The 20,008-nt window shown below is 30.1% G+C and overlaps 2 protein-coding genes across 14 annotated transcripts in view; one reads left to right on the top strand and one right to left on the bottom strand.

Annotated features, from left to right (window-relative positions):
* Positions 1 to 20,008, top strand: part of Sprt (PDZ domain-containing protein sprite) — a 64,335-nt gene that overhangs the window by 6,567 nt on the left and 37,760 nt on the right. For both annotated transcript variants that reach the window (XM_072889890.1, XM_072889891.1), the window contains exons 2-3: positions 18,669 to 18,805; positions 19,496 to 19,589. In XM_072889890.1, the coding sequence (XP_072745991.1) occupies positions 18,726 to 18,805; positions 19,496 to 19,589 (174 nt within the window). In that variant the 5' untranslated portion in view covers positions 18,669 to 18,725. The remainder of the gene's footprint in view (positions 1 to 18,668; positions 18,806 to 19,495; positions 19,590 to 20,008) is intronic.
* Positions 1 to 20,008, bottom strand: part of LOC140664636 (uncharacterized) — a 106,549-nt gene that overhangs the window by 84,870 nt on the left and 1,671 nt on the right. The gene's annotated exons all lie outside the window — the stretch shown is intronic.

The raw sequence follows: 20,008 nt of genomic DNA, 5'->3' as shown, positions 1-20,008 counted from the left end.
AAGTAATGGCCACTAAGAATTACTTTGTATATGTCAATATATAAAAGTTAAGCATCGAGAAAACATTGTAAATGTAATTATTATATACTTAAAAAAACTGAAAATATACTTATATTAAAATATTAAATATTTATATATTCAAAAAGTTATCTTTTTACTTTATTTAAAAAAAAATTTATATATTGTAAATAATTTACCTATATGCTGATATAATAGATAAATTTATACTTAAGAATTAAGAACAATTATTTCAATATTATTTTCTGAATGACTGATATATAAGATTTTTAAAAGTATTCGCGAGACATGAGATCAAGACATTTTTCGGACAGTTAATACTCAAGATAATACGGATATATATTCCCTTAGCACCTGTCGCCAGGTGTTGCTCGTCTGTTAGAACGTCCAAAGATTTCCCAGGAGAAGCATCGCCCTCAAGTAATTTTCCAAAAATTCACACGTTTATTACTAAATATATCTTGTCTAACAAGTTCAAAGTGAAGAAAATTAAAAAAAAAAAACAAAAAATTTAGATAAAAGTATTATTTGCTACGCATAAATTTATAAATAATATTTTATATATATTTATAAAACTCTTTTAATAGTTAATTATAACTTTCATTGGTTATTGATTTTTTATGATAAAATATACTTAGGAAAACGCACAAAAAGTTTTTGTTTTTTTACTTATAAATCTATCTTTTTTGCTTATATTTTAGTAAAGTATTTGATAAAAGTGTAGATATGTGAAGTATTTTATATAAATGTGGACATTTTTTATTTATAAAGAATTAATAAAAAATACTGTCATTGCATGTTTGTGTTCGTATTGTAGAATATCTAAAAATATTATTCCATTGAAAGTAAATGAAAAATATCGCTTATATAAGAGGAGATAAAGATGCTTCGAGCTTCAGCACATGCACGAATGTCACAGATACGTCACCCATAGCATTCAGTATTAATTAAAAATTTATCGGTATATGGAATCTTGGTAACCTTTGATAATTAATTATCTTTAGTAATTAAATATGATCGTTATGGAGCTTGAATATCGGTACTCAAGTCACTTGGATAGCGATATCGATTTCGATATCAACTTAATATCGGCATTCTTTTAAAAGAAGATTTTTCTTATCCAAGGATTTCTATTTATTTAAAAATAATAACAGTTTTTACAATAATACTTTCATTAATATTAATAATTATTAAAAAAACTTTATATATATTGTATAATATATATATATATATATATATATAATAAAGAGAAAAATTTCTTTCTTCTCTTTTTAGAATCAAACAGTTTCATCTTTTAGAAACGTTTTTTAAAGTACTTAAAGATTTTTACATTTATTTATTTTATATATATATATATATATATATATATATATATATAACAAAGAGAAAAATTTCTCTCTTCTCTTTTTAGAATCGAATTTACAATCAAACAGATTCATCTTTTAGAAACATTTTTTTACAGTACTTGAAGATTTTTACATTTATTTATTTTAGAGCTCTCTAACAAGGAAAGGTATGGAAGTGACCCCCTCCGATTTTAATGCACTTTGAATATGTTCTAGTCTAGGTCAAAGTAGAAGACACGTATTTTTTTATACGTGCTTTTTCGACCGTTAAGGGGCTGAAACACCTTCTTGAAAAAAATCGGTTTTTATATTTCTAAGCAAATACCGTCGGAACGGTAAGAGATATAAAAAAAAGTTTCCAATAAAAGTTTTATGGTTTTTAATGTACTTTAAAACTTTATAATCAAATTTTTTTGAAAATGTTATATTTTTCGAAATCTCTCCTCCCCCCTTTAATTTAAAAAATCTGATTATGCAGTTTTAAAGTTAAAAACCATAAAACTTAATTTATTCGAAACTTTTTTTACATCTCTTACTATTTCGATGTTTATTTGCTTAGAAATATAAAAATCGATTTATTCTCAAGAGGATGTTTTACCCTCTTAACGGTCGAAAAAGCACATATAAAAAAATACCTGTCTCCTATTTTGACCTAGACTACAACGTATTCAAAAGGTATTAAAATCGGAGGGCTTCCGTTGTAAGCTTAATTAAAATTTCCAACATGACAAGCTTTCCATATTAAACGTCAGTCTTATCACTGAGAAAATCAAAATAACAACGTCGCCGCGCGCCGTGTATTGAATCATTAATATTCTAGGTATGAAATATAAGCAGGGCTTGTATTTCGAATCTCTAAAAACTAATTACATCGCGTATAATAAATCTGCCGATCTAGTGTGCGCAGAATCGGTTCGTCCGATGGTTAAATACGGGCGAGTTAAATATACACGAGAGTCCGAGGCGCGGAAAATTTAGCATTGAAACAGCTCGTTAAATAATAATTGCGCCGTGAAATTATACCTATCTGCAAATTTGCTACTTCTATCGGTCACGATTATTAACGAGCAGTAATTTGACGATAAATTTATCTTCAAGTGTGTCTGTCTGCTGCCGCTCAGCCGACAACTTCAAATTTTACCTCCGCAAATTATATCCTAATGACGACCCTTCGTTCTTACATCGTTGCCTAAGTTGTGCGCCACATTATAAATTGTCCGCATAGAAGTCACGAGAGCTGCTTCTAGAATTAACGCCGTGATGTTAATCGATACTCTTGTTAGGCCGGTTCTTGAGTCTATAATATATATTCTTTTATCACTCTATATACATAAATATTCTATATTAGAATTTAAGAGGATATTGGTATTTTCTAGATATATTTTTTTAATTTTTTTTTTTTATAATACCAATTCCGTTCAGAGCGCGACAAAAAATAAATTTTAACTATGCATCTAAAGTATGATGTTAAGAAGACTATGGCATTTTAATAGTTATGTAAAAAGTTTTATCGAAAATCTTATATTATTATTTCGCTAATGTTTAAACTTTATATTAAAAGATGTATTATGTACATTAATATTTGGGATATAGTTTATAAAATAAAGCATGCATTATCGAATCTCTCGCTATTATTTCAGATGACAATGATAAAATACGCAAAAATAAAACTGATAAAAGACAAGAGTTATTTAAGACGAAGAGATTTATAACTATAATAAATTCATTAATCGAGTCTACATATTCTTTAAATTTAAAAAAGAAATCTGTATGACTGTTGAATCGCTTGGTAGATCCGACGAATCAATATTTCACTTTTTAACGCCTTGTTAAATCTTTGAATAATTACTGCGAGAACTGAAACCCCTATGCAAATGTAGTTGCATTGAAATCGCAACAAGTAACGAAACTTTTAATGAGCGAAAAACTCTACAGACGATCGATTTCATAACGGATTCGAGGACTTGCGACTCTGTAGTGTATAATGAATACCGTTAGGCAAGTTTATTCGTTACGTGAGGCACGACATTTTTTTTCTCTCGGTTCGCGATCCGGCAAACGAGTTGTTTTTTTAAGCGCTTATCCATGTTCGTTGTTACGAGAGAGGCCTTTTTACTCTGCGGGATAAATTGATCGGATAGCTTTATCGTGATATATGCAGATGAAAGGAACAAATTTCAATTTTCTTGCATATCGTCATATTTATATGCGCATGTTTATTATTCTTACATTATATTTAAAAATTCCAACGTACAGTTTTTATATGTAGGTGTAAATAATTTTCCTTTGCAATACTTTTTAATAAAAATTGTTGTAATATGCGTAAACAAAAAATTCTATAACAATATCATTTTTTTAATTTATGGAAATTAATATAATACAGGACTAAATTTTTTATAATTTTCAATTTTTTTCAAGATATAATTCCAGCTCTCTCTTTCTCTCTGACATTCTTAAATAAATATCTTTCGAATAATTAGAAAATAATAGTTCCATGTATATTTTAATTTCCGCAGTTTCCTGAATCTCAGACATTTAAACGTTTTATAACATAATTATTATATAATTATTGAATGTTAAAGAAGAATAAATTAATATAATATTGTACAGTGCGGAGACATTATTATTAATTAATATAATTCATTTGCTTATTGCCAGGGTGATAACATTCGACCGGGTAATAACATGTACATCAAATATAAGATGAAATAGCTGGCAATGTTTATCGTTGTTGTTAACAGACGCGGGCGTTTATTTCACGCTGTTTTGCCTACTAAAAGGGTTCTTAACTTTCGTTGCGCATCACCTTTTTACATATCGAGACTTATTACTTCGTGTGGGACGAAAGAAAGAGAGAGACACAATAACGTGCAGGGTGAGGTCATAAAATAAACGTCAAGTCTAAACGTATCATAAAACATTCGCGAATATCGCACCCGTATATATACATGCTTTGCGCATTTGTACGTCCTAACCCGGCACTTTGCGACTCATGGTCCAGGGTTTACGATAACCGCTGTTTACTCTTCGCGGGGATAATTGAAGAGACGCCATGCGATGCCTCGCTGTGCTTGAAACGTTACCGGGGGATTACGGATGGAAATTGGAAGCGACCGCTGAGAGAGGAAAAAGCTTCGTCGCTCGTAACCGGAGCTGTTCGCGGCCAGATATTTACGACGAACGTTACGTATTCATCAGAACATGATTGGGGAGTCTTCGTCCTGAGAAACATATAACGCGGGAATGCCGGCGAGTCTTTGAAATAAATCGATAACGATAGTATAGAATTCCCGCTATAGAAAACGACCTCTTCTCAAATCGAGGAATTATATCTTTAAGCTCTGGCTATAAAGGATGTATAAGTTCCTCGAACACTAAATCACTGAAACTTTAATTCCTTTAGTATTTCCGTAATATTCTTATTCTATTAATCAATTATATCGCATTATGCAAATCGTATTATTTTATATTATTATGCAAAATTACTCACTTTGCGGTTACAATTTTGTGCTATTGAAAAAAGTTTTTTAAAAATCTTTCAAATAACATTTAAAAAAAATAATTTGTAAATTTTTATTTTAATACTTGCGAGAAAGGATTTTTTGCCTGCATTATTTTCACAGATTATTCTAAAATCGTTTTTAATTTAATTCAGAAACAAAGGTAAAGAAATTATTAAAGAATAAATTCGTAAATATTTTAAAAGAATTTTAGTCGGATATCTGAGGGTTCGAAAGAACGGTAAACTCTAATATTTATATGTATCTGCACACATTCAATCGTTCTTATATATAAGAATATATGCAACTATATTGCCTTTACCTAAGATTATTAATGAAGAAAATTGTTATCTATTCACTATAGACGGTCCATAAGTTACTAATACATTGTCAATAGCAATTTATCAACTATTGCCATCGATTCGCAGACAGTGGCACAAACTCGTACGTTAATAATTTATACGCGGCAATTTACTTATCTCCGTTCACCGATGTTTCTCTATGGATACTATACTTATCTACGAAACAATTTATAATTGGCATCTACGCAAATTGAGTAAGAGACAATCGCTATTACACTTCAACCGAACATAACAATTGTTTCTAATTATGTATAATAATTATTCTGACTAAAACATGATTATAACATTATAATTTACAATTTTTGAATATACGCAAAATGCAGAATATTCACTTTAATTGAACAAACAAAATTATTAATTTTTTTTGTCGTATATTTTAATACATTATGAAAAAATTGAAAAGAAATAAATGATAGAATTATATAATAAAAAAAAAATATTTTAATTTCAAAAATATTATATGCTTAAATCAACTTTTTCTAAAGTTTATTCTGAAATCCTTTCTCTCTATTAATGGATATTTTTGCCTTTATAATTTATGAATAAATGGAGCTTTGTTTTATTCTTCTCTTTCTTATTTTTATATAAAATTTTGCATTCATAGTTAAACAACTTTAACACAATCGGAATTGTACAGAATATAAAATCATGTTTAATGTAGAATAACTTCGCAGTCGGTTTGTTATTAGTCGCAGTTTAAATGTAAGTTTCAAGTTTGCGAACTGCATTACAAAGTCAGACTGTTCGCCAAAGTGGTTACAGAACATTGCGATATTTCGTGAGAAACGGAAGTACCGTACCGCACCGATCCGGTAACGCAAAAAGCATCAGACAATGAATGGATTCTTAAAACGGAGCAGTCGGGAGCGCGCGTAATGATACCTTGATTCTCGTGCACGTAATGATACCTTGATACATCCTTTCCGTTTGATATCTTTACCGCTTGCTATTTGTCGTGACAGCTTAGTGCAGTTTCTACATAGCGGTTAGAACAGTAATATTTAAAAATGTCTCATTATTATTATTTTTTGAAAATTAGCAATTGAGAATTTGATTGCAAATATTCTATCTGTTTAGAATGGTATTTTCATATTTTTTTTCTGAAAAATGTACCATTTTTCAAAGAATAAAAGAAAATTATGTACTCAATGTATATCAATACATTCAACATACTCTCAATGTTACACGTAACTACACCTATATCTGAGCTATCATTTACGTCCTTGTGTAGTCATCGATCGAGTTATGTTGTAAAGGCGAACAAGTCCGTGACGGCAGAATACAGATGGAACGCATTAAAGCGAAACCATCACGGTGTACATTAAAGATTATCGTAAGACAGGTAAGACTGTAAGGTAATCGAGAGTATTATATGGAGAAAAAAATTTTAGATTGTTTAATATTTAACAAAATAATTGGTAAGATAGAAAGAACAAGGTAAAGAAAGAGAATTTCAATTTTAACTGATACAATTATGTGTCTACTGATTATTTTTTAACACATTCGATAATTTAAAAAAAATTCTTTTTTGTTGTTTTTATTTTTTAACAAATAATTAGACATTTAATTTAATGAAGTTATAAAAATTCTGAATTAAATGCGATAATACCCTGGTAAAAAAATTCCCGGTAAAATGTAAAATTTTCTCAATTACAATTTTGCATATTCTAAAATTCATCATTGGTACTCATTGGAAAGAATCCAACCTGTTGTAAAAAATTCCCTTTTTCCCATCGTTTTTTCAATCTCGCGTTTCTCGCCGACGCGAAGAACGTTCTGCTTCTTGTCGAATCGTCAGCGCGATTATTCATAGAGCATGAATAATGGAACATGCTCATCGGCGGAATTGTAGATAACAGCTTTCAGATCCGAAAGGATCAAGACTTCACGTTTGACTTGAAATTCTCGTGTCGACAACAACGAATGAAGCGGAGACTAAATCGGAGTCTAGCGTATATATCCGCGCGGCTGTTGTTATATCGCGTCTTCATAATCATTAACGTGATGGACTTATTTCCCGTGTCCCGATCAGTAGTAAATCAATCAACAAAGAATATCTTGTATATTGGTTTGAAAATTATTACGCCGACTCTTACGTGCGACACGCGGTGTAATTCGATCCGCCGATAAATAATCAAGCTAAACCACAGTATCTATATACACAGAAATATACAATGTATCTGTACTTTCTGCATCTTTAAAGTTCGCGGACTTTCATTCTTCCCATTGCATATATCATTGATTATACGGGGGCGAGGTGAAACTCAACTGAATCTGGCGTGCAAACGATGGTGAATCATGCGCATCTTCTTCGTGGAATACGTCACGAGGATATAATTTAATAATAGTCCTTCAAAGTTGAAAGAAGAAGAATCCTGCTATGCAGTCAAACTAATTCGATTTCTCTCTCTCTCTCTCTTTCTTTCTTTTGTTAACTTTCATTCCATATATATTCTCGATATTATTACTTTCTTCCAGGATCACAAAACACATCACAAACTACGTATAAATAATTTAACAAATTTAAATTTTGTATGAATAGAGTTGTGATTTATGACAAGAATTTACCAAGAGATGATTTTAATTAAATCCAGGAAAATCTGTAGACTTATCTACAATATTTAAAATAATATTTAATTATTATAGAATATGCTTTAATATTTTTTAAATATTTTTTTTAGTTTTAAATATATTAATATCTTCTGATATATTGCATGTATAATATATAAAGACAATAATTAATAATATGAACCTATCTGACAAAAATAAGCCAAGCGATAATATCAGTGAGACCTTAGAATGAGAAAGTATAACATACTATTTGATATATCAGACGAAAATAATTTAATAAATTTCTCGTCAGAGAACTTGATTTTAAAGATAAACTCACCATTTCCTCTATTTGACCGCTGTTCTGTTTTTTTTCTTTTTTTTCTTTTTTTTTTTTTTTTTTTTTAAGAAAGTCTATTAGATACAAAAATAAATAAAAAGTTTTTAAAAATTTTTAATTAAATTTACACTTAAACACAATTTTCAATAATTTATTAATTATTGAAAGTTAAACTGTTTTTTCTTTTGGAATCACATAAATTAGCTCTTTAAAAAAAGGATACCTTCATCTGTAAGCACTGAAGCGTTGCCGTTATATACAGAGAAAAATAAAACTGTCTGACGGAAATGTAATCCGTGGTGTAATATCTTGAATGATTGAGGCTATACTGTAAGAACGAGCAATGTGCACGCATCAATTTTTCGAGTGGTAATAAACAACTTGGCAAGAATTTTATTAATTTTATTTGATTTCGCAAGAGAAGAAGAGAAGGGAAATTATTACGTGGCGATTAAAACTTCTTTAGAATCGACGCTTCTGATATATTCTTATTTATAGCGTATCGTAAAACATTCTTGGCTTTCCGCTTTAATGCGGAACCATTATAACACTTATTGCTAGGTATGATTTATTTCTTAGCAACATTCTAACTTCCTTCTTCTTACTATTATATAGCTGAACGTTTTGTTTTAAGAATATCTAAGAATCTGAATAAGAGTATCTGATTAAATAATATAATTTATATTTTAGTTTAAATTTTTAAATTATTAAATTAATTATTAAATTACAAGAAGTAGCTTAAAAATATTACAGATTTAAATAATGTAATATAATGCATATTCGAAAAAAGTTAAAAAAATATTCTTTCCAAACAATTTACTTTTTACATCCAATTCGCTTTTTTTTTATCCCGTCACCACTTATCTTCCTCACCACGCAGGAATGATTTCATGTGAGAGTGATGCGAGGAGACAAGCACCATTCACTGCTGCCAGAAATGCGTTATTCCAACCAGAGACGGTTACCGAATCGTTTCGGGACAAACGCATTATTAAAGCGCGATACATACATCACTGCCAGTAAACTATTATAGGGAGCGCGAGATCCTAATTCATGAAGAGATGAGAAAGACCGGTTTGTGAATACACGGTTGATGGGCTGAAATTGTCGCCAGCTTCATCTGCACTTTTGAACCTGGGGGATCGGAAAGACATCTTGCCTGAGATTTTTTTTCGAGACCCCTTTGAATGCAAGGGCATAGATCATACTGGCACGTGCCCTAAGAGATAATGGAAAGAGCATTGCGTAACAATAGTGAGAATTAGAATACCGGTAGCAATAACGTAAAATATTTAAAATTATGATAATAAATGAGTAAATATGATTATATTTTATATTTAATAGGATGAAATTTCAGATAATGTTTAGATAAAACTAAAATTTTTTTCCAAAAAAGTGTAAGTTTATTTTTTAATACAATGTATATTAAACAGATGCGATAAGCAAATGTATCTGTATAATGTCAGATATCAGTATAAAAATGTTAAAATATTATTTATGATTGCAACGTCAGTTACCGTACATTTTTTCTCATGATATTGAAAGTCATGCATTCTTTAAATAATCAGATCTGAATTTTATATCTCCGTCGAGTTTTTCCAAAAATGATTCGAAATATTGTTCTAATCCGATTTCTTTTCCAGAGAATTCAAAAAATTAAGCCGCGTTATACTTGAGCTTAATCCGAGATTAAGTTGAGATTAATCACGAGCTACGCGAAAGCCTATCAAGAAAATATGTGAAACTTAGGAGAAAACTTGCGAGTTTGTCAAGATTGTCGATTTTCTTCTCACCATCACCGTCATGCAATTTGTCGGACATTATATCGGAGCGCGATCTCTGTCCTTCGCTATAATTGTCATGATGACCGCGCGACAGCCGAGCTAACGCGTCGCGAATACATCGGAACGGCGAAATAGCGTGTTTGTAATGCGATGACTCCGGGCTGCTACATCTGCTAGCTCGCAAGTACCATGGGAAACAGACCGCTTTGCCATTTTCATTGTTCAAGTCGTATTATGCGAACTCCTCCGTCAGCTCTGCGAATAGCTCGAGGTGCGAGAATTTTTCGTTTCGGTGCATCAGAGCGATTACATCTGATTTCGCCTCGCAGCATCGAGTTATGAGTGCTGGACGTTGCGCCGTTTTACTTGCGAGTGTTACTGCCTTCTTACATCTCTTCTGTATCACGTTTATATAATTCTACGAGCGATCCGTCTTTGAGATTGCATGCATTTACTCTCTGTTAATAGAAAGTCTAAAATCGAAACCTACGAATACAATGTATTTCAAATCTCGAAGCGTGAATGCAAATAATGAAATATGTCGATTAGCGCTGTTAGTAAGTTTGATATAAAGAGGTAAATAGATTATACACTTAATAGATTTACACTTTCGTGTAAATGCACTATATTGTTTAATAGTATATTATCCTACTTCAAAAAATAATTTACAATTTTAAATTATTTTCTTTCTTCTTTTTATGTTTTTTTTTTTCTTCAACAGAACGAAAATGAAATAATACTAATTTTACGTTTAACAGAAATTTCTTACAAATATGCATGTGATTGAGAATTTAATTTAAAATAATTTTGATTATTTTTTTGATAAACGTAATGTAACATATGCGGACCTACATTATATTGCAAAATCTGTTTTAGTCATTATACCGTAAAATATTCAATTGCACGTCGGTTGCGTGAAATAGAATCGTAAAGATATCTTTGCGGTGTCATTATGCTCGACAGTGGTGGCTTCGTAAACAGATATATAGCTCCGCAAATTGCGAAAAATGGTGGCTGTATTCGACTCATGATTTCCGCCCTACATCACAAGAGCAGTCATGCGAACACATGCAATTACGAGAGATAGATTTTAAAGTTGCATATTAAACAAATACTATGTATCCACTCAAATATACAGAATAATTTTAAATATTGCGCTCTTTCTCTTTTTTCTCTGAATTATATATCTTTGTTAAATTTGATATCTATATTTTGGTCGAATAAAATATGATTGATTTTTATCTTTTTAAAAGCTAACAATCGTAACTAATAATTTTTGAATTACAATGAAATAAAAAGTGAAAAATTTTGAATGATTTGAAATTAAACAATAGTTTCTGCTAATATATATATATATATATATATATATATATATATATATATATATATATTTATTATATATTTTTGTTGAATTTGATATCTATATTTTGGTCGAATAAAATATGATTGATTCTTATCTTTTTAAAAGCTAACAATCGCAAATTAAAGCTCTGTAAAATTACTTTAATTTGCGATTGTTAGCTTTTAAAAAGATAAGAATCAATCATATTTTATTCGACCAAAATATAGATATCAAATTCAACAAAAATATATAATAAATATATATATATATATATATATATATATATTAGCAGAAACTATTGTTTAATTTCAAATCATTCAAAATTTTTCACTTTTTATTTCATTGTAATTCAAAAATTATTAGTTCGACATTGAAATAAATGTAATTCTTAGATTGAAAGTACTCATCTATTATATATTTATATATGTATATATCTAAATACAATTCAGGTATACATATAAATGGATTAAGTATAAATCTTAATAAAGATTATAAGATAAATACATATTTTTGTACAGAATCTGCGTATATATATATATATATATATATATATATGTGCGTGCGTGTGTGTGTGTGTGTGTGTGTGTATGTGTAAATTAACAAAATATTCATATTTACTGCGGAAGCTCATTAGTGGAATCGACATCAACGATAAAATAATCATAAACATTCTATTACAAATAATAGTAAAAAACGTTAGCAAATATACATGACACTAAACGTTATCCGGCGGAAATCCATACATAAATATTACTAAAGTTACTCTTCTCTCACTTTACCGTAAAAATAATAACAGACAGAGAAATCTTTTCAGATTCTTCGACAGAGAGATAGATTGATATATATGTGTGATTGATATATATATATATATATATATATATATATATATATATATATAGAGAGAGAGAGAGAGAGAGAGAGAGGGAGAAATTTAAAATGGATAGTCTTTAAAGAAAAACATTTAAATGATACTCGTTAATCGCACAGTAATTATCATGAATTATCAGATGTATACAAATATGTCTAAACTTGAAAAAAACTTAACAGAAATGATCAAGTCGATGGGCACTTTCGTTTCTTCTAATTATAAGCCGAGGAAGCTTATCGATGTATGATGAGGCTTTTATCATGAATCATTGAACATCGAAGAAAGTAATTAGTTCTTCCGATATATAATTAGCGCTAAAGTGTTCGTCTTTTACAAGTTTGTCTTTTATTGCTGTACCAGTTACCATGCATTTATTATTATGGGAAATGTTCAGTACATTAGCATACAAGATATATAATATAGGAAGATCGTAAGGCTGTTCTAGTAAAAGTGCTAACAATAAGATATAATAAAAATGTAGTATCGTTTCTTCTACAAACAAGTTTTCTTGATTTTAAAGGAAAAGACAAAGTCGTTTTAATTCAAACGAATGAATTATCAGAGATAACTTTTTCAAGAGAGAACGTAAAATCGGAAAATCCAGTCATATCCCATAATCATAAAAGTTCAGTATTCATACTGGCAAACGCTTTTCATGCGACAGATAGCAATTACCAATCGAGAGAACGGTTCTGTGCACCTACATACGCAAGTTATTATCCAGCTTATCTTCCTCCCCTTCTCGAATGAATACGATGCGATGGCGGAAACAGCATTCACGGAAGCTGAAGCACATCTTTGTAGCGAGAAGCTTCCAATATCAGTGCATCAAAATACTCGAATAAACATTGCGCGGTTAAATCATAATATTAGTTATTAGTTTTTTAATTAATTTCAAAAGCTTTGTAATATGCCTCGTAATTTCTAAAGCAATTTGTGTTATAATCACGAGATATTTATTTATTATCAATAAAGAATTATTCACGTTCAAAATTATATTTTTAAAGTTACGCACATAAACGTACATACTTTATATATACACACATATATAAACATATATTTCGAATTTCTATAAAAAGATAATTTATCTTAGCAGTTGAAAGAAAATGTAATATATAGGTAATTTAATTTACATATCACGGACAACGAGCTTTGGATTAGATAAGGCTGATTGGTAATATTATTATTCCTTCGGCGAATCGAAACCGGAATTCTAGTAAGTTATCCAGCGCTACCGACAATCTCTTCGAGTTTCCTCGGGTACTCTCAGATAAGTGAGAAATTCCAATTCACAATAATTGAGAGAGAAACTTTTTAACAAATAAAAAAATCCAAGATATATAAAAAATCTTTTCTAGATTTTATTCTAATTTTAATTTATTTAATTTAATTATTATATTATTACATTTAAAGACTAATGAGTAATAAGTCCATTTGTCATTTAAATTACAAATCAGTTCTAATTTTATAATCAGTCTGCGCGACCAATCTGTTTATTAACACACATCTCGTATATACTTTTTCTTTATTTTTATTAGATAATCTGTAATATATATTATAAACTCGCCTTCGATTCGAACCGTGATTCGTCAACAGATTAAAGCACATTGTATCGTTATTATTTATTAAGTTCCGCGACTGACAAATAACACGTCGACAAGATGCATCCATCACGGCATTATGTTCCCATTGTATATTCTTGTATCGGTATATCAACGACAATGGGACAAGGTTCTCGGTAGGATGGTTATTTCGCTGTTTATTTGTACGTTATTATTGCACAGATCGGTATTACGATACCGTAAACTCACGTTACACCCGCATATCCTCCGTTGCACGTCTGCCGGCGCTCCATTGTGCGACTGCATTTTCCTTTTTTAGCGTTCCATGCTTTCTGATGCGTATCTATATCGCGCGCGTCATTGCAACGCACGTGTTTCTTCGTGTTTCTCCGCGCCGCATTGTCGACGTTGACAAGACGTAATACCGATATTTGTTTCTACGTAGGTTGCCACGTGCACATCGCTAATACTACGTACAATTTTAATTACGCGCAATATCATATACAGATATCTCGCTATAAATGTCTCTTCTCCGTGTCGCGCATATATTTCATCAAAATTCTAATATTCGTTCGTGCTGGCAAGTTTAATATATATATTGCACTTATATGCAATTCCACATAGCAAAATGGAAAGCTTAAAAAGCAATCTCCGCTTGTGTATATATTTTCGTTTTGATTACATCGAGACGCTGAAGAAATTGCAGGCGGTAAGTAGCTCTGCGTGTCATTTCACATGCTTATGTGTTAAGTTGACATTTCTGAAACTTTGTGCTCTTAAGAGATTCTCCGACTCCGATTAATCTTCTCGCAAAATCCGTGTAAGTAAATATATATAGCAGTCTGGTCCTCGAAGGTATCGCAATTTATACACGATCATGTATCACATTTATCACAGTAAATTGTAGGCGATATTTCAAGTACTCGATATTAATTCTGATTGATCGCATATCGAAGAGTAAAGTATACTGATCGCTGTTACACTCAATTCTTTAATACACGTACACGCAACATATATATAATATATATATAATATATGCAAAACTTTTTAAATCCATAGTCACACAAGCTTCTCTAATTGAAATATTATTTTTACTGATAATAGTCGTGTCTTTTTTTTTTTTTTTTTTTTTTTTTTATATCCTTTAACTCCAATGAACAAGAATTCCTCGAAGCGGAAATCCGCGACACCCGAAATTCCAAGAAATATCCGTTCTCCGAGAAAGTTTTAACTCGACAAGCTCACTGACTTTAAGCTCGAAGCTACACCTGACGAACAGCTGTGTAGCCGTCATAGCTCCGTCACGGATCTTGATCGTGCATAATTCACCCTTCTCGTACCCCCTTTCTAACGTCTGTGTCGCGCGTGTCTCTACACGTAAGTATTCTGTAGTATCAGTCTGTAGTATTCAAGATATATAGTACTGACTACTGTTTTAATCACAGTTTCACTACAATAACAATTGAAATGAATATTACGGCCGTATTTTTTTTCATAAAAATTGAAATTTTATAACGTCTGACAAGACGTATGGAACATTTATCTACACAGTTACCTTATTTATGGATAATTACGGTTGCTTTTAACGACGTATATTTCTTTTAAACTTGTATTTTTAAAGTAGAATTAAAGAAAATAATATCTAAATGTTAGAAAAACACATATATAAGCCATGAAAGAAATAAACTCAAAAGAAGAGCATCTATATTTTTAAATTCGAGTATTAATCTATAATACTACTAGGAAAAATGCACAATAAATATATTAAATATAATATTTAAATAATAGTTATAAAATATAATAGTTGAAAAATTTATACAAAATTATACAAAAATATATATACAGATATCCATGTAATACATGATGCAAATCAATAATTAATAAATGATTTAATACTTAATCAAAAGCATAATAAAATACAAAAAAATATTACGCTATAATATTATATTATAATATACCCTCGTACATTGTATTATTAAAAAGTAAACAAAGATTTAGCGAAAAAAGTTTTAAAAAAGAACGGAAGTGATAGTACGCACATAGAAATCTTTTAATAAAAGTTTCGCGTCAATGTAGGTTTTTTGCTAAAATCTATGTCTGAATAGAACCACAGGCGTGGTTATTCGTCTATTTGCGCTGCAACGCTATTATTTGAAAGCGATCCGCGACGGCGTGAAACAGCGTTGCGGCTGGTTGATCAAACTCATAAAGCTGTACGTGCCGTCAATGTGTAACATACGATCATTATCATGTTTCTATTGATGTCTCCCCTGAGGGTTGTATTCTTGCTATTACGCACGCGTCAAGGTCGACTTGTTAGACATCCTCGCAATTAGTTGCAGTTTCAGAACACCGTGCGATATCTACACCGGACGTCACGTAACAAAGAATTCGCCACGTATATAATTCGTTAATAATGTATGTCGCAAATAGCAGAGCACAGAACTGAATTAAAACAAATTGCATTACTATCGTGTAAATAAACTTGTTTACATTTCTGTTTAATTTCATGAATTAAATCGACAACTCATACATGGAAAACAAATATTCGATTTTAGTCATGGTCATTTACGCAATGTATTAATTATATATATATTATCACGCTTAATGGAATAACACGTTTATTTTATCGTTGCTTATATACTTTTTGATACATGTTAAATTGCTTTGCTTTGTCATACATATTCTTTTTTATTCCTTTTTTATAGAAAATATACAAACGATTGAATTTTTACTTGAACTTTATGTTAAAAGATTTTTTTATGTTTAACATTTTTTTTAATATTTATATCTTGTTTCATGAAACGCTTTTACTTCTTTACAATTGATTTTTTATCTGTTAAAGTATCCGATAAATGATTCGCAATTTTAATACGAAATGAATTATTTATAAATTTCTTGATAAAATGTTGGTACTTCAAAAGCTTTCGTACAAAAGATGTTTTATTAAAATGAACAAGCTATGTGTAACAGAAGATATTAAATTATTAATATTAATAGTAATATTTTAATAAATTGTAAAAGTATAAATTGTAAAAGTAATATTTATTTATGGATTTTTAAATTCATTTTGAATGAATTTATGAAAATTTAATATATTAACCATATTTGCATTCATAATTTTTTATATAAACATTTGCGAGACAGAGATTAAATACTTTTGTAATTAAATATAAAATTAACATTTTCTTAAAGTAAAAGTTATATAAAATTATTTTACGTCTGTAATATTTGATTTTCAGAAAGCTTTTTATTTTTTTAATCGCTTATAAATTTAAAAAAATTTATTTCAATTATTTTCGTTACTCAATATCGGATACCAGCCATTTATTTTCGAAGAAATAAAATTCTCATTAACTTTTTCTTTTAATTCATCTAGTTTTAAAAGTTTTTAAAAATTGTTCCTAGTTTCTTCGTCTAATTTTATGAAATAATAAATATTTCAAAATTGAAGTTTCACAAGACAGTACGATGTATGTAAACTTCGATCAATCTTTCTTTTTTTTTCGGGGTGCTTCTACTTAAAATCGCAGGGTGCATCTAATTATGCGTTGACTGTAGCGAGTCCCGCTCACGCAATGTGTTGTGTGTTCACGCTTACACACGCATAAAACACATGGATTTCCGCCGTGGGCGGAGGAATGAACTTTCTCGCGCATAACTTATGTAAATTAGTCGACCATTGTGTACGGTTGCTTAATACATTTACGGATATCACTCGCAAAAACCCTACTCAGAACGGTATCTTTCACGTGTTTCCTCTAATAGACTTCTCTGTGCGTTATAAGATCTTTACGAAGCACCAAACGTGAACATTACTACGCATTGCGTGCTGCTTAACGACATGTTTAATCTATTTCCATCACGAGTTGGCGTAAAAAATTGATGAAATCAGCACTTTTTATTTCGATGAGAAAAGATAAATATATCAATTTTAATTTTAATCTATTATATAATTTGATATTTTTAGAATAAGAATTATATAAAAGTTATCGTTAAAAAATAATTAAAAGGATTGGAAAAAATTGTTATAATTTTGTTTTATATAACTCTTCTAGTTTTATATATATATATATATTCTCTTTGAAAATATTCATATAATTTTAATAATCTCTCTCGGACAAAATGGAAAAAAACAAGCATATTACATTATGTTTACGTTATAACTACAAGTTTTTTTTATATAATTCTTAGCTTTATATTTTCCATTTAAATATCTGCATTAATGTTTATATAATCTATCTGCCATAACTCTACGGATATAAAATAACGTACAACAATGATCGCCATTACTACCTATTTGAATCGGATTTAACGCTGTCCAGTGTACATGAGTCGATTATGGCGTGGGTTGCAAACAGCGAAATCGGCCTGGCGCCTCGAAACACTCGGATCGAGATCCGGACGTGGAGTTACGAGTGATCGAGGTCGTTAAGTTGAGATTGTTACGTGGGTTGTGCTCAACAATCGAGCTCGATAGCGAAGACTATTGGCAATGCGTGTTCCGCATCAAATCGATGTATCTCTTGTGCATCATCAATACACACTTCGACGTACTTATACTGTAGAAAAGCCAAATTCTGTAGGAGATTTCGTGCTATAGTGATTATCACGTTTGTTTTGCATACAGAAATCGTCGGTCTTTGCGTTCAATCACGTTCATAGGATAGCAATTATAGATTTCGATCAATGATAAACGCAATTATGTCTCAATAAAAATCGCGACACCAATCATTTTCAAGGAGCTACTGAAAAACAAAATGTTTTTGCGAACTAAAGACTACTTTAAAGAAAAGCAAATAAATTACTTATATTATTAATATTCTTTTTCAACATTTTTCAAAAAAAAAAATTAATTTTAAATTGATCAAAGAATCTATTATTAAAAAAATCAGACTGCGTTGTCACAAAAAAAAAAAAAAAAAAAAAATAGGCAATAAACTCTCCGATTATCGCATGCGCGAACTGATTTTCATAGCTACTCTTTTGATTGCAGATGTCAACGTGAATCGGTCAATTGAAAAGAATCGTAAGAGATGCCGTAGTCGTCGCTATGAACGAGAGCCGGTGCTACACGGATTCGCCCGTGCTCGCCGAACATCAGCCCTTCAACCGTAATGGGAAGGCGCTCAGGTACGATTATCATAAATGCAGACTATAGCTAGTGTGCAGTCTACCATCAACCTGCGAGCTTAATCACCTGCGACAGAGCGAGCGTTGATCGAGCCATTGATTTATAGCTCATAATTGAAGAGTATAATTCGAAAACAACCGGCGAGAGACCACACGATCGACGGTTGTTTCTATTTCGATGTTACGCCAGCTAATTAAAAAAACTTTGATATTGCAAATTTTAATTTCGTAGATATTATTAAAAGTGTCATATATCGTACACATTCACTCTTTATTCAAACAAAATTATCCAATTTCTAATATAAGGATTATTATATTATTATTTAAAAAAGTTATATATATTTACTTTTTGTTAAAAAATTTGATCTCTTTTATTTATCTTTTATTAAGTATCCTTCCGTGTTAAATAATATTTTATGCAGCAATGATATTAACAATATATTATTGGATGCTTCCTCTGTTACGTTTGTATCAAATTTTTTTTAAATTATTACTATCGTAGCATTATCGGTCATTAACATTGCGAGATGTTCAATTAGATTATCGATCGAATTGTGGTCCTCCGCTAATCAGATTATACCGCGGAAGCCTAACTCCCGTTCGTGTCTCATAAAGTATGCTTAACGCTAAGGCAGAGATTCTACCTGGATCTCTTCTCATCGAAGACACTATAACGAGGGTTGATTTCAGGGGATCTAAGAAGAGCGTACTGTTTTATACGACTGACTGCGGGGACGAAAAAGAGGATTTAGGTCTCAAGCTTCAGCAACGATCCGTCTCATTGGTAAGTCTCGCATTAACGTCAAATCTGTACCCAAATTGTACATAGCACTTGATTTTATATCAATATACGGAAAATTCTTTTGATTCATTCACAATGAACGTATACTACGTACGATTGAAATTTTTGGTGATAAAAAATTAATAAAAAAAGAGTATAAGGATCTTGGTAAAAGTTTTATAAACATTTAAATTTATTTTGTATCTTTTAAGTCAAAAATTGCGTGTAATGTAAACTTTACGTTAAAACTATAATTATATAACTATAATATATATATATTTTCACGTTAATTTATGTTAAATTATTATTATGTTAAATTGTAACAAAAGTTCAATTTTATATATATATATATATATATATATATATATATATATATATATAATACTCTTAGTGCTACAACTATTATTTTTAAATATAATTAT

Source organism: Anoplolepis gracilipes, chromosome 4 (genome assembly GCF_047496725.1).
Source record: "Anoplolepis gracilipes chromosome 4, ASM4749672v1, whole genome shotgun sequence".
NCBI classification, from domain to species: Eukaryota; Metazoa; Arthropoda; class Insecta; order Hymenoptera; family Formicidae; genus Anoplolepis; species Anoplolepis gracilipes.
Note: the sequence above shows the minus strand (reverse complement) of the source record. Positions and strands in the feature narration are given on the sequence as shown.